Source organism: Anolis sagrei, chromosome 4 (assembly GCF_037176765.1).
Source record: "Anolis sagrei isolate rAnoSag1 chromosome 4, rAnoSag1.mat, whole genome shotgun sequence".
In the NCBI taxonomy this organism is placed as follows: domain Eukaryota; kingdom Metazoa; phylum Chordata; class Lepidosauria; order Squamata; family Dactyloidae; genus Anolis; species Anolis sagrei.
The window spans coordinates 120,604,533-120,620,584 of NC_090024.1; the positions used below are offsets into that span (position 1 = coordinate 120,604,533).

The window sequence follows — 16,052 nt, forward strand, 5'->3', positions numbered from 1 at the left end:
CGCGGAACAATGGCTTCAAACTACAAGAGAGGAGATTCCATCTGAACATTAGGAAGAACTTCCTGACTGTGAGAGCCGTTCAGCAGTGGAACTCTCTGCCCCGGAGTGTGGTGGAGGCTCCTTCTTTGGAAGCTTTTAAGCAAAGGCTGGATGGCCATTTGTCAGGGGTGATTTGAATGCAATATTCCTGCTTCTTGGCAGGGGGTTGGACTGGATGGCCCATGAGGTCTCTTCCAACTCTTTGATTCTATGATTCTATGATTCATGCTGCCAGGTGAGTCTTTGCCCTGGCCTGGGAAGCCTCCCAAGACCGGGAAAGCGCTGGCAGGCGCAACGGCCTTCCTTCTCTCCCTCTTGTGGCCTTATTTTAGGTTTTGCAGCCTACCTGTGGGCCAGGGTTGGGAACCACTGACCTAGAAGACCCCTCCACCTTGTGTGACTGTGGAGCATAACAAACAACTCAGCATCTGTACGCTTGCCCACAATGCCCTGCCTCATGCACAGAGGAAGAACTGTTTAAAGCTACAGACAATGCTGTCACTGTTGCCCATTTTTGGTCTAAAATTATTTAGATGCTTGTGCTCCCTGTATTTTATCTGTTTTATACTTATTTCTTTATGCAATGCTTTTGACACAGAATAAAAATAAAATGGGTCTCCTCTAGTTAAAACCACTCATTATATTTAAGCCTGGAAAGTTCAATTAAAACAAATCAGATCAAATTTACTTCCTACATATGAAACTGTAGTTTTGCTGTTAAAAGGATACTTCTTTGTAGCAGTACAAAGATGAAGAGCCACCCTATCTGACACATCATCTTCTGATAAATTCCACAATCGCTTTCTGGCTATAGCCTTTTCTACCGAGAAAACAAGCTAGGAAAGGAAGAAAGAAACAAAGTTAGGATTCATTCCTAGATGTCAAAAAAAAAAAAAAAAAAAGGAAAAAAAGAAAATAAAGAAAAGGAAAGAAAACAATGCCTCTAGTTGCAGCTGCTAAGACCAAGAAGCCCAATTGTGTTTCTGAGGCTCTTCTTTACTCAAGGAAATCGTCTTCACCTCAAGTGTTATTTTTCAGTTTAGCACCTCTTTTACAACTTTCAGAGTAGCATCAACATGTACAACAAGAATATCTATGACCTTCCTGTATTTCAGGAACAGTCTGGGAGACTGGGGTCAGATGTTCTTTGCACATAAAAAGCAAGAGTCCTACTAGACTGCGTCCTACTAGACAGAGTCCTACTAGACAGAGTCCTACTAGACTGTGGAGTGGTGCGAGACCTGTTGGGCACAGTGCCACATGGTTTCCTTCAAGCCAAACTTGTGCGGCCTGATGCATCTCATGGGTATGCTTGTCAGTGTCAGGGTTAAAGAGACCATCCTCATGCCTAGGAAAATCCTCCTGATTTTTCTCCTGATAGCTGTGGCAAAGGCACCCTCTCTACAGAATCCACCATGTGTTTTGCCAGATCTTTTTACAGGCTGGCCAAAACCACTGCTTCCTGATGAAAAGCCTTGGCCATTTGTGGGAAGGACGATCAAGGTAAGGAGCCATCTTGTTCCACAGGAACAGCTGGTGTGCGCCCATGTAAGCTCTGTAGTGAGCCAGGCGGGTAAAGAATCCTGCAGATAAATGCATATTTTCCCTCATTGCATAAATCTTCCTGTCCTCTTTATCTGGGGTGGGGTGGAATGAGCCTTCAAAAAGCATCGTGGTTGTGTCACATCCATTACTACCAAATGCAGCTTGGAATTCTTTGTTAACCAATCCGCTAAGGATGTGTCCACCCGATAGAGGTGATCAAGGTGCCGAGAGACCGCAGGAATGGCAGCAGGCGCAGAGTCGGGGGACCTTGCCAGTTGAAGGTAAGGTAATGCTGGAAGAACTGTCAGCGTTGGGGTGTGCTGTTGTTCTGCCGAGAACAGTAGATCATCAACTGGTGTGGGCACCTTACTTAGCCATCAGCAAATTTAGAGCGCAAGCCGAAAAATTATTGGGTTCATCAACCAGGAATGATGGAAATCTTAGGGCCTGATCCTGGATGTGAAGTAGGACGTAGTAGGAGAGAAAAGAGTTGTTTGCTGTCCATAGTCTAATAAGATTAAGTAAAGCAAACAGTAAAGTGAGCATGAGATTCCTTAAACTGCTGCTATAGAGAATGTAAGGAACTGAGGATACAACCCCTCCCACTGGCTATTTACCACCTGAGTGTGGGTGGAGCTGCAGACCTAAAACTTCAGGGGCTTTCCAGAAGATTCTGAGCTTACCGCGCAGGTGCATAAACTACCACGGGTGTGACTTTCACAGAGACCACAATGAAGAAATAAAGACAAATAAATGAATATGCCAGAATTTAACACATTCTGGAGAGATATCTCCCTCCCCATCCTATTTCTCCCTTCTTGCCCCCACCCTAGAAAATGAACTGGATTTAGTGAGGCCTCAATAAAGAGACTGTTCAGCAGCTGCACTCTTGTGTTCAGAATTTCCCATCCTAGAGAAGCCTAGAACTTCTTCAGTAAAAAACATTTTCACAATAGGCAGCTACCTTCTGAGTATTTTTGCTGTGCTGCTTTCATGTTCTTTTAGTTGTCTTAATTGGACACATTTCTTTTTAATGTTCAATTTCATTAGATTGCCTTTAGTTGTTCTCTTATTTTATGTATATAAAATGTATATTTTAATATGTACTTGATTGTTTTGGCTATATGAATAATTCCCTTTTTATAATCTACCTTTAGCAGTTACACAAGAAGAAGTATTCTTTGTCAACAGTGCGTCTATGCTTGCAGGCTTTATTTCTTAAAGTGCAGCTACATAGTAGAATTGACCTCTCTTTAACTGCCATGGCCTCAATGCTATAGAATCCTATCCCCCCTCCTTAGATGGATTGTCATTTTGTCATGATGAGGGGGCTTGCATGTTCCAATGAACCTGCGGGCGCAAGCACTGGAGTCATGCACTCCCAGGAGGGGTCGCAGGGGAGGTCCCAGACCAAGAACAATCCAAAGACCTCAATGGCAGAGCAGACGGAGGATAACATGGTACATGTTACAACATCAGTGAAGGCGGAAGAAGGCTGCAACAGATTGAGAAGCCACTGTCGTCATGCTAACCATGCCACTGGATGGAACCTCACTCTGTGAAGACTGTGTGTTGATCGGCTGTGCACTGACCTCCACACATGAAAAAAAAACTCACATCTGGAAACAGATGTCCTCACTGTGGGAGAAGATGAGGATCAAGAATAGAGTTCCACAGCCACCTATGGACCTACCGCTATGACACCACATCTGGAAGACAATTATCCTTGAGCTACGAGGGATCGCCTAAGTAAGTAAATAGTAAGTAAGGAATCCTGGGATGTGTCGTTTGGTGATGCGTAAGGACTACTTGGCAGAGAAGGTTAAAGACCTTGTTGAACTACAACTCCAGTGATTCCACAGCATTGACTTATGGTAGTTAAAGTCATGTCAAATCGCATTAATTCTACTATATAGATACATTCTAAGAAATAAAATAAAGGCTGCAAGTAGAAACTGACATTCAATCAGTTTTCTCTAAGTAAGGGGTGAGCAGTTCTCTGATGCAAACCTAACAAGAGATTTTCCATTTAAAACAATTCCTTGTTCCTGGAGACCCTCAAGATCAATCCTTTGGGCACAGAACAGAGTGCAGAATGCTTCTAATCTCTCAAAATGTAGAACACACAATTCTGAAAGTGGCTACTTGGGTCTGGTATTTTTCACCCCGGTGAGTTTTGGATATCCCTAGAACTTTAGAGGTTGCCCATCCTGACACAAAGGAAATACTTGAAATGCCATCTTTATTGTTTACCTTGCGTAGAGTAGTTTGAATCTCTTTTGCCAGTTCTGGAACAGCAACAGTAAAAACACCAAGAACTAGGAGTCCTCCAGGAAGCATTCTGGAGACCTACAAAGTCAGGCCAACACCAATAATGTCACTGATATTTCTACAAGGAATGGTCGAAGTTTCATATGTGATATTTTACAGAGTCAGAAGTCAGCATGCCTTATTCTACCTGTGCATTGCAAACTAATGAATTGCTGATCAATGTGGCTTTGAGCCAATCATTAACTCTTTTCTTACCTTTTTAGAAAAAGTGAAGTAAAATGGTGTATGTGTATCGCCCAGGATCGCCCTAAAAGCCATCCTATCCTAAACAGCGATCTTACAAATAAAACCATGCCCTTAATAGTACAGGATCTTTTTTAAAATGATGAACATGCTACTTATTCAATACATTTGTTATGATTAGAATGTAGCCACTACTTGGAGGGTTGAACAATTTAAACAGATGGGAAGAATTTGGGGGGAGGGGGGGGGCGGACAGCAGTAAGGATGTGGCAAGGGAATTTCCCTTAGTATACAGGCAACATTAACAGGCATCATATCCCCGGACTGGTGAATGTTTGTTGTCATCTACATAGTTATAACATCTATAAAGGTCCTCACACTTTTTACAAACAGAACTAATATAAGAACAGAATGTTGGTTACCTGATTGGCATGAGCTGTCATCCATTCCTCATCAATATTAGTCAAGCTTGAATGGTAACCTGGATTGCTTCTGCTTTCTTCCTCCTTTGGGGGTGTTCGAACAGCTAGCAAGACATAGTCTCTTTGCTGGGAGCACTGGGGAAAGAAAGAAGTAGCTCAAAGCAATCCAAGTTCAACTTACAGCATTTAAAAAAAAGCATTCATTTACCACAATATTTATTTATATAATGTATTTATACCCCACCTTTCTCAAGGAAGTAAACAACCACAGAATCTGGTCACAGTTTAAAGCAAAACAAATACAAAAACTAAAAAAAACCCAATTAAATAGTACTGTGTGGATTAGGTTCAAATCAAATCAAATCATTTATTTCATCATTGATTTAGGTTAAATTACAATTAATTAAAATATAATACATATAATTCAAATTACATTTAAATCTCCCAGCAGTGTACAATACATAAACTGAGATTAAAACAGATCCCCTCACTCAGTCCTTATTCAAAATATCATTTTTTCCTTTTGTCCTTTGAAACAGGAGGTTTTTAAAGAATAGGCTGAAAGTGCACTGTTTTAATCTAAACATATTTGATGGCTTTTTGTCTTTTAGTTGCATTGTATCTCTTTCAGTGTAGGTTAAAACTATTTTAATGTTGTAAATTACATTTTATTGTTCACTTTTTATGTATTATGGATGAGCATGCTACTTATTCAATACATTTGTTATGATTAGAATGTAGCCATTACTTGGAGGGTTGAATATTTAAACAGATGGGAAGAACTGAAAAAACAGCAATAAGGACGTGGCACTTAGTGTACAGGTATTAATGCTTTGAGACCTAATTCCAAAATAAAGACAGTGATATAAATAACTACAAATATAAACTATAATGTTAAAGCTTACTGAGTGTGATGCAAGTTTATTGTTCTTTTCAAACATTTTCCTTTTCATCATGGTGATTTTGTAATAGAATGCTACAAAACTCTGATGTTCTGAATAACTGAAAAAGTGGGTTTGATTGGAACTACTAATAATCTTTAAAAAAACCCACCCAAAATTCATATGTAATTTCAAAATAAAACAGTAGTGCAGCAGATGGAAAATACAGCAGAGTTTTAAGGTATGAACTCTCAATTGATTTATAAAATTTTATATAATAATTTTGAGTGTTGTTTTAGGAAGAAGTTCTAAATACTGTCACTACTGAACACACTGCAACTTGTATCTGAATAAACACGGACAGGATTCACTGTTAAAAAGCAAATGGAAAACAGGCAGTCCCCAAGTTTTGTTTTGTTTTTTTTTTGTCGTGTAAGGAGCGACTCGAGAAACTGCAAGTCGCTTCTGGTGTGAGAGAATTGGCCATCTGCAAGGACGTTGCCCAGGGGACGCCTGGATGATTTGATGTTTTTGTCATCCTTGTGGGAGGCTTCTCTCATGTCCCCGCATGTGGAGCTGGAGCTGATAGAGGGAGCTCATCCGCCTCTCCCCGGATTCGAACCTGTAACCTGTCGGTCTCCAGTCCTGCCGGAACAGGGGTTTAACCCACTGCGCCACCCCAAGTTACAAACATCCAACTTATAAATGACTCACAGTTAAGCATGGGACTGAGACAGCAGTAAGTAAAAGAAATCTACCACTCGGAAGGGAAATTCACTCCTGAAAGAGTTATCATGGGGAAAAGGTGTCTCAACTGAAGACTTATCACCAATTCTTGTATCCGTGTCAAGCTATTTTTTTTCCAAATCCAGTTCTCACAGGGACAGAAAGGGATGTGAAAACATTTTTACCCCGCCCTTCTCAACCCCTGGGGGGACTCAGGGCGGCTTACAATTGGCAACAATTCAATGCCACATCATAAAATACAGAATAACAAATATAACAATTAAACATGAACATTACTAAATAAGATTAAAACAGTATACTTATACTCTGATTAGCTATATTCTGTATGGTGGCTGTTTAGCTAGCCATCTGATTAACTTATCCAAATCCTCTTCCATGCCATAGTCAAGCATTATCAATTGTCCTTTAACCTGATTGCCCGAAACTAGCTACTAGAAACTAGAAAAGTTGCATTATGGGAACAATTTTTGTGGACCTTACTGCAGTCTATGGCACAGTGCAACATAGGTAAAGTCTACCATACTACCCAAGATTACGATTTTACAAAAAACATCCAGACCCCTCTAGAAAACCAGAGTTTCTACCCTGTTTCCCTGAAAATAAGACATCCCCTGGAAATAAGACCCAGGAGAGGCTGTGAATTGCTAAACATAAGGCCTCCCCCAAAAGTAAGACCTAGCAAAGTTTTTGTTTGGAAGCATGCCTGCTGAACGGAACACCAGAGTACGCAGCTGTGATTCTTTTTAGCCCTACCTTCACTGTCCATTGCAGAGCAGCTGCATGCAGGACATGAAGACCGTCGGGATAGGTAAATGTACCAAAGATTGTTGTACATGGCAGTAACAAGAAATTCTTGATAGGATGCAGAGTTTGTCTGGTTACGCTGGTTTGTGATGACAACTACTGTATAGTATAAAATAACTGTTCATCTTTTGTTCAACAATACATGTGAATTCTTCTTAATGGAAAAATAAGATATCCCCTGAAAATAAGGCCTAGCACATCTTTGGGAGCAAAAATTAATATAAGACACTATCTTATTTTTGGGGATGCAGGGTATGTGGAGTTACAGGGCAGGAAATATATATGGAGGAGGCAAAAGAATGGTTTATCCCAAGGCAGCGTTTACTAACAATCAGCCACAGCCACCACTCACAAAGAGCTTTCTATATGCTGATAACCTTGGCTAATAACACAAGCAAAAAGACTTTGAAACAATCGAAAAACAACTTACAAATGCCTTGAAGGATCTCTCCAGCTACTACAAAGATAACCACTTGAAGCCTAACCTGCCAAGACACAAGTGTGTGCTTTCCATCTACATAATCACATGTGTATATTGTAAACCGATCCGAGCCTTTGTGGAGTGGTGGTATATAAAATTGATTAATAAATAAATAAAATAAAAAATAATTGTGAAGCCAACAGGAAATTGAAGGTTATCTGGGAAGGCCAAGAGCTTGAACACTGTTTCCACCCTAAATATCTAAGCATCATCTTAGATCGAACGCTAACATTTAGGAAATACTGTGCAAACAAGTACAAAATAGCTACACACAGTAACATTCTGCGGAAACTTACTAATTGTGCATGGGACACAGACCCAAAATTAATAAGATCATTAGCCCTGGCACTATTTTACTCAAATGCTGAGTATGCCTGCCCCAATTGGCATAAATCTGCTCATATGAGGCAGGTGAATAAATGAGAAATGTAGAACAATCATAAAGTCTTAAACCTACACCTGTTAATAGACTCTATAAGTTAGCTGGCATCCCCCCCCCCCTCCTATGTGCAATGGGAAGTTGCTGCCAGTTAAAAGAGAAATAAGGTTCAACACTGTGAAAGCCACCCACTATATGGCTACCAGCCTCCTCCCAGTAGACTTAAATCAAGGAAAAGTTTCATGAGAACCACCACTCCTCTAAATGTTCCTCCAGTAAAAGCAAATAATATCCCTGTGGGCAGCAAAATCAAGCAATTCCAACTGGATGGCCCCCCATGAGGGTCTTCTTCCAGGGGCAAACTTGGAAGTCCCTGAACAGACTCAGAAGTGGAGTGGGCAGATCAAAAACAACCTGGAAAAATGGCACTCCTACAAGAATCCTCCATCTTGTGCAACTGTGGAGCAGAACAAGCAACTTAGCATCTCTATGCTTGCCCTCAATGCCCTGCCTCGTGCACAGAGGAAGAACTGTTTAAAGCTACGGACAGCATTGTTACCCGTTTTTGGTCTAAAACTATCTAACAGCTTGTGATCACTTTATTTTATCCGTTTGAGACAAACTATTTTATGCAGTGCTCTTGACACGAAATACTAAAAGCTAGAAACTTCAAGATGTAATAAAAGTTGCATGATAATTTCTACTTAGGAAAGAAACACTCAAAACCAAGAGGGATGTTTTAGTATACCAAACATCACATGACACTCACCTGCCCCACTAAGAGACCAATGGCAAAAGGTTTTGAAGTGGTGATGAGATCCAAGAGATACTGCCCCACAGCTTCTTCAACAAAGCAGCTTCTTCCCATGATTGTTAGTATCTAAGAGCCCAGCAAAAACCATTAAAAACAAGGAGAGAGAAAATGAAAAGTGCTTGGAATTAAAAGAGAAAGTATCCTAATAATGGTTTAGGGGGCTTTGAGTAGTTTTAGGCTGAATTGTTTCTAACAGGTGTTTACTTATTTTTTAATTGTATTTTAATTGTTTTAAGGATTGTAAGCAATTTAACTTTATTTTAAACCTGACTTTTGTGGGGTTTTTTTGATAGTATTGTTTTTTGTGAGCTGCAGGGTAGAAATACACAGTATAATACAGGGTGAGGCAGGATAACCTCCTTTTTAAAAAACTTAATAAAACTCATTGTATGAATCAGATTTTTTTTATAATGTAGGCGCATACCTAAAATTTTGTTTTACGTAGTTTTGAAGATTAAATTAAAGTATAATACAGGGTGAGGCAGTATAACCTCCTTTTTAAAAAACTTAATAAAACCCATTGTATGAATCAGATTTTTTTATAATGTAGGCGCATACCTAAAATTTTGTTTTACGTAGTTTTGAAGATTAAATTAGGTAGGTGACGTTCCCCATTCTCCATACACTGAGTAAATCAATTTCTGGCATTTGTCATGACTCTTGCCAGCATAGCAGGTGTTATATTGGCCAGTTCTTCCTGAATGTTGGTCTTTAAATCTTGGACGGCTCACATAAACACAGGATTTCAAAAAACCCCATAGAAAAAAAATCACAAGGGGCCAAATCTGGAGAGCGGGCCAGCCACTCCAAATCCGCTCGAAAAGTAGGCCTCAACAGCAAAAGCACGCTCCTCACTGTTCCAACGCATGATGGCGACTGAACTGTGTCAGGACAAAACTTTATACTCCCACCTCTTGAACGAGACCACTAACGCTCTGTTACGTCTTCAACCAACTGAATGGCACGCTTTTTAAAAAAGGAAGTTATGCTGACTCACCCTGTATAACCATGATGATGACGGAACTGTCTTCCTTATTAAAAATGCTTGGAACCAGAGATGTTTTGGACTTCAGATTTGGGAATATTTGCATAATGAGATATCTGAGAGATGGCACCCAGCATGGAATTTTATTAGGCTTTCTTATAAATCTTGCAGACATAGCCTGAAAGTTGTTTTATACACAAGATTTTAAATAATATTGGTCATGAAACGCTTTACATACAGTGGCCTACTGGAAAACAAAGTGACACTGTCTCAAGCAACTTGGGTGGACAATTTTAGATTTGGGAGTATTTCAGGATTCCAGAATCCTGAAAAATTCCAAAAAATCTCCAAAACCTATAATTGTCTCTGCAGTATTTATATGAAAGGGATTCTCCTTCTTCACTGACATATAATATCCAGAGTATGCGCTTTGATCTGGATTATAAGGCAATGTGGATTTATATGTTGTTGCTCATTCGTTCAGTCGTTTCCGACTCTTTGTGACCTCATGGACCAGCCCACGCCAGAGCTGCCTCTCGGCCGTCACCACCCCCAGCTCCTTCAAGGATTATTAAATTATTAAATTAAATTATTAAATTACATTATTAAATTATTCACAATTAAAACTTGTGCGCCAGCTGCGCCCGTACCTTGGGAAGTCTGACTTGGCCACAGTAGTCCACGCTCTGGTTACATCCCGCATAGATTACTGCAACGCGCTCTACATGGGGTTGCCCTTGAAGACTGCCCGGAAGCTTCAGATGGTCCAGCGCTCGGCAGCCAGGTTGCTAACGGGAGCGGCACTCAGGGAGCATACCACTCCTCTGTTGAGCCAGCTCCACTGGCTGCCAATTTGCTACTGGGCACAATTCAAGGTGCTGGCGTTAGCCTATAAAGCCCTAAACGGTTCTGGCCCTACTTACCTCTCCGAATGCATCTCCACCTATGAACCGACTAGGACATTAAGATCGTCCGGGGAGGCCCTGCTCTCGGTCCCGCCTGCGTCACAGGCGCGCTTGGCGGGGACGAGGGACAGGGCCTTCTCGGTGGTGGCCCCTCGGCTATGGAATGCCCTATCTGTAGACATCAGACAGGCCCCTTCGCTGCTGGCGTTTCGGAAGAAGGTTAAGACCTGGCTCTATGAACAAGCGTTTGGCTAAACAGTGCAACTGAATATAGGAGGACGGTAAAATTTGATCTCAGGAATGGCACAAGGATTACGAGAACGGATTCTGATTTCATATTGAGGCGTTATGAATTGTTAATGATTGTTTGATTTTGTTGCTGTATATGATGTGTTTTAATTGTTTAGGATATTGTTGTGATAGTATTGATGTTATTGTGATAATTTCATTGTGTAAACCGCATTGAGTCGCCTTATCGGGCTGAAAAATGCGGTATAGAAATAAAGCAAATAAATAAATAAATAAATAAAAGGTCAATCCAGTCACTTCAAGGATGCCATCCATCCATCTTGCCCTCTTCCTTTTTCCTTCCATTTTCCCCAGCATCATTGTCTTCTCTAAGCTTTCCTTTCTTCTCATGATGTGGCCAAAGTACTTCATCTTGGCCTCTACTATTCTTCCCTCCAATGAGCAGTCAATGGACCTTCTGCTGACAATGGAGGCCCAGGTCTCCGCCGTGAGCAAAACCGCCTTCTTTCACCTGCGGCAGGCTAGACGGCTGGCCCCCTACCTGTCCAGGGACGACCTAGCTACGGTGATCCAGGCCACGGTCATCTCAAGGCTGGACTACTGTAACGCCCTCTACATTGGCCTCCCTCTGTCGGTGATTCGGAAGCTCAAGTTGGTACAAAATGCAGCTGCTCGGCTTCTTGCGGGAATTCCGATGAGATGCCACATAACACCAATCTTACTACAGCTGCATTGGTTACCAATTGAGCACTGGATCACTTTCAAAGTGATGGTACTCACCTTTAAGGCCTTGCATGGTCTGGGGCCAATGTATCTGAGGGATCGTCTCACCCCCTACCAACCCCAGAGATCCCTCCGCTCTGAGGACCAAGATCTATTGGAAGTCCCCAGTGTCAAGACCTTGCGTCTAACGGCAACCAGACGCAGAGCCTTCACAGCAGTGGCGCCATCAGTCTGGAATGCTCTGCCACCTGAAGTTCGTGCCCTGCGAGACTTACCAGCTTTCCGCAGGGCATGTAAGACATACCTGTTCTGACAGGCTTTTAATGTTTGATACTGTTGTTTTTAAATTGCTTTAAATTGCTTTTAAACTTTGTTAGATTTTAGCTATCCTTGTAAGCCGCTCCGAGCCCCAGGGGAGTGGCGGCATATAAGTTTAAATAATAAATAAATGAATAATTATGCGGATTTATATAATACAGTTCAAAGGAGATGTGGATTGTCTGATTTGACAATCAGGATTATATGGCAGTGTAGAAGGGGCTGATAAGAGTTTTTTATGTAAAATGCCAAAGTGACAGCTGAGGAGAGTCAACACCACACAGGAAAAGATCTCCTTCTGTGCAGTTCCACTATCCCAGTTCGATCAATTCACAATCTGTTTTCCATTCTGAGATTTTGCCTGCGAAGGCTCCCCCTTCCCTTCCTTCCCGCCTATGAATGCAACCAAAGCGGCCTTCTCCTTCTCACCAAAGAGGGGTTTCCTTATTGCATGTATTCCACCCTGTCAAGGCAGCTTCCCCATCACCAAGGCACCAGCTGGCTCCCTCTTGCCGTACACACTGAGGTGGCCTAACCTCCGTCATCTCCTGGTCGCCCAAAACGGGGCGCACTGTGATGACGACACCACACGCGCAGTTTCTAAATCAGCCGCTCAAGTCAGCCCGCGCGCGGCTGCCATTGTGAGTGTGGCGGAAGTAGAGCGATTCCACTAAATTGCTCCTCTTTTTTTTTTTAGTTCTCTTGTGGGATTTCCGCCTCGCGGGAAAGGAAAGCCGCCTAAAATTGCGAATGAAACCAAAGCATTCCACGTGAAAAACGTAGAAAAGGGAAAAAGCAGCTTGCCGCTCTCCTACCTCTTAGGTTTGAGGAGCGGCGGCAGCGTTCTGCGCACGCGCCAGTCCATCCGTGCGCATGCGCGCCGGTGCCTCCGCGCCCTGGCCTTCTCTGGAGCAGATCGCAGGCCAAGATGGCGGTGGTGTTGCAGCAGGTCCTGGAGCGGGCCGAGCTGGCCAAGCTGCCCAAGGTCGTGCAGGGGAAGCTGGAGCGCTTCCTGGCCGACCAGCAGAGCGAGATCGACGCGCTTCGCACCCGGCACGAGCGCTACAAGGTGGACAGCGGTGAGTGAGGCCTCGTAAGAGAGACCTTGTTTAGCCTGAAGAAGAGAAGGCTGAGAGGAGATATGATAGCCATGTATAAATATGTGAGAGGAAGCCACAGGGAGGAGGGAGCAAGCTTGTTTTCTGCTTCCCTGGAGACTAGGACGCGGAACAATGGCTCCAAACTACAAGAGAGGAGATTCCATCTGAACATTAGGAAGAACTTCCTGACTGTGAGAGCCGTTCAGCAGTGGAACTCTCTGCCCCGGAGTGTGGTGGAGGCTCCTTCTTTGGAAGCTTTTAAACAGAGGCTGGATGGGCATCTGTCAGGGGTGATTTGAATGCAATATTCCTGCTTCTTGGCAGAATGGGGTTGGACTGGATGGCCCATGAGGTCTCTTCCAACTCTTTGATTCTATGATTCTATGAAAGAAAGGGCCATTGGTTTCAAGCCCTGGAGTCAAAGGAGGACCGCGAGAACGCAGCTATAATTTCGTGGCCCTTTGTGTAGGCTGGGGTTTGGATACCGAATTCCCTGGATCAGGCCCGTAGCCAGGATTTTGATTCGGGGGGTGCTGAGTTTGATTCGGGGTTGGGGGGTGGGTAAGGATCTACCCTAGCAACCCTTTTGTATCGTTATCCCAATACCCCCTTTGCATATGGGATAACATTGAGCATGGTGATCAGATCATGATATGAATAAACATAACAGTTTAAATAATCTACCAATAAGGCCTTCTCGCGGACCACCCTGATAATTTGGGGGGGGGGGGGGAGGAAGGAAGGAAGGAAGGAAGGAAAAGATGGGAAGAATTCATGAATTGGATTAATATGGTCTCTAGGAGCTTCTCTATTGGAAGTTGAATGTAAAGTTGTGCTGGAGGACCCAGAGACTTAGAATCTCTGGGTCAGCTAGCATAACCCTATGGATCTAAAGATTCCTAGAAAGGTATTCTATCAAGTGAAAAGGATAGGATAACTTTCTGTATTAGTTTCAGGCTGAAACTTTCCCTGTATCTATTTGCAGCATTCTTACCCATGTTCATATGTATCTTGTATTGCATGCCATCCTGTGTGTAGTTTTAGCAGTTTATTAATCTGTTTACATTTGTGCACTTTTAGCCACTAAACTAAATTGATCTTTGGATTGTAATAAAATTTTAATTGATGATGAAGTGAAAAATGCATTTTTTCTAAGGAGTTTGGGGAAAACATGCTGCCAAACACTTCCTTGACTGTGGGAAGGCGGTGGTGGCGGCAGCCCTTCCTCCTCCACCTCCTCTTCTTTCAGGGCCCACTGAATCTGAGCAGCTGCCTTCTCCCTGCTTCTCCCTCTCCTCCTTTCCACTTCAAACCAGCCAACATTCAGCTGAAGGGAGAGGAGCTGAGCGGGCTTTTTTGAGGGGGGAAATAGGAAAGCAGGGTAGTGTAGTTTTTTCCCTCTTTCCCTCCTCAACCAGCCAGTTTTCTCCCTCCTCAATCGTTGAGTGGAGGGGGGCGGGTAGTAGAAAGGAATGGAGGAAGATGGAGGAAAGGCTTTATTAACCAGCAGCCTCTAGGCTGACTTCCATGTGTAGATGCCCCTTCTCTGCCATTAGGAAAGGCAAAGGGCTGGTGCCAGTTGAGGGACAGTGAGGGGGGAAAGAAGGAGAGATGGAATTGTGCGTTGCTGCTGCTGCCAGTTCCCAGCAGGAGCAGGTAAGGAAGAGGAGGGTGAATGGGCATCTCTGAGGTACCACAGAACCCAACAAATCAAGGGAGGGAGGTAGCCAATTTTGAGCGTTATCAAATCTAATGTGCACCCTAATTTTTGCAAGGTCATTTAGCCAAAAAGGTGCACATTAGACTTGAGTAAATATGATAAGTCAGACAACCATGTGGGACAAGGGAGTTCCATAAATGTATTGTAGTTTCCAAGAAACGCATGCAGCATATGGCATTCTACTCTGGGATACCATGAGTAAAGTCTGTAGAATGAGGAATAGAATTTGTTTGGTGCTTCTGGTCAGAGAAAATGAAAGGAAATACAGTCTAAAGTGAACACCTTCTGAAATCTTCTGTGCTGTGGTTCTGTGCTGTGGTTCTCGGAAATTGTGATGTCTTCCTAGTTTCTGTGACATTTTGCAGACCTCTTGGATCAAATAATCTCATCTGTTCTCACTTGGAGTACAGGTGCTTTTCATGAGTCGAGCGTATACTCCAGAATGCTTTTGTGGAGACTTATTTGTATAATATCCTGAAGAAACACGTTTTGAAGTAATGTTATTTGGGTATTTGCAGAACAACAGTATTTTGAAGTGGAAAAACGACTGGCTCAGAGTCAGGAGAGACTTGTAAATGAGACACAAGAATGTCAGAATTTGCAACAGGAACTCCACAAACTCAGTAAGTATGGTGATTTAAAAATATTTCATTGTTAGATATTGTTAATTGAATCTTTTGTGTGAAATGTTAAGACAAATATTGACATATTCAACCCATGTATGTGGTTTGTATGTGGAGATGAACAGAACAGAACATTTTTATTTTAGTCAATGGTCAGCATTAAAAGAACCAGAAGACTGTGAATAAAGCATACATTTAGGCATTAAAATACTTTTTAAAGGCGGGGGAGGGATATGAGCACATAGGGAACATGAAGAGGCACAAGGAGGGATATGTGGAGATGTAATACTTCCAACACTTATCGGATGAAAGCTTTCTCTCCCCCCGCCCCCCCCCCCCAAATAATTGCAGGTAATACAAATTTCCATATATAATTGGAAAATAATCCAATATTAGCATCTTTTATAGATTGAAAATCACTTTGTTACTTCAGAACAAAGTAACAGTGATTTAAACTGTGCTTCAAGTATGGAATAAAATTACCAGGTTTGGTACATTTAAAAATTCTATTTAGAAAACTGTTACAAATCGGAATTTTTTTTTTTACAGATAGTTACTGTAAATGATCCTGAACTGTAAAGAGCTCATTTGGTTTTGCCAGTTGATGAGAACCAAGCAAAACAATGAGAATAAAAGAAACCATCAATAGCATTAAAATAAAAGTAGACTAATTAAAGTGTCTGTTAATAGGCTCACAAAGAATTTATGAAATGTTATTTCCAAATAGTGCTAATGCTTGAACTTAGGAAAACCTATAAAAAATCTCACAGTAGGGAAGAGCCTGCTGAGAATTCTACTTGTCC

At 42.2% G+C, this 16,052-nt stretch overlaps 2 protein-coding genes across 4 annotated transcripts in view; one reads left to right on the forward strand and one right to left on the reverse strand.

Annotated features, from left to right (window-relative positions):
* ODR4 (odr-4 GPCR localization factor homolog) overlaps window positions 1-12,646 on the reverse strand; it is a 39,195-nt gene extending 26,549 nt beyond the window's left edge. The window contains exons 1-5 of one of the 2 annotated variants that reach the window (XM_060774515.2): window positions 12,622-12,646; window positions 8,582-8,692; window positions 4,521-4,655; window positions 3,838-3,933; window positions 769-875 (exon numbers count right to left, since the gene is read on the reverse strand). In XM_060774515.2, the coding sequence (XP_060630498.1) occupies window positions 769-875; window positions 3,838-3,933; window positions 4,521-4,655; window positions 8,582-8,680 (437 nt within the window). In that variant the 5' untranslated portion in view covers window positions 8,681-8,692; window positions 12,622-12,646. Of the gene's footprint in view, window positions 1-768; window positions 876-3,837; window positions 3,934-4,520; window positions 4,656-8,581; window positions 8,693-12,235; window positions 12,390-12,621 lie in introns of those variants that run through there. The other variant, XM_060774514.2, reaches the window with a different exon arrangement.
* A 34-nt stretch (window positions 12,647-12,680) lies between these two features.
* Window positions 12,681-16,052, forward strand: part of TPR (translocated promoter region, nuclear basket protein) — an 85,489-nt gene continuing 82,117 nt past the window's right edge. For both annotated transcript variants that reach the window (XM_060774511.2, XM_060774513.2), the window contains exons 1-2: window positions 12,681-12,885; window positions 15,145-15,249. In XM_060774511.2, coding sequence (XP_060630494.2) covers window positions 12,735-12,885; window positions 15,145-15,249 — 256 coding nt within the window. In that variant the 5' untranslated portion in view covers window positions 12,681-12,734. The remainder of the gene's footprint in view (window positions 12,886-15,144; window positions 15,250-16,052) is intronic.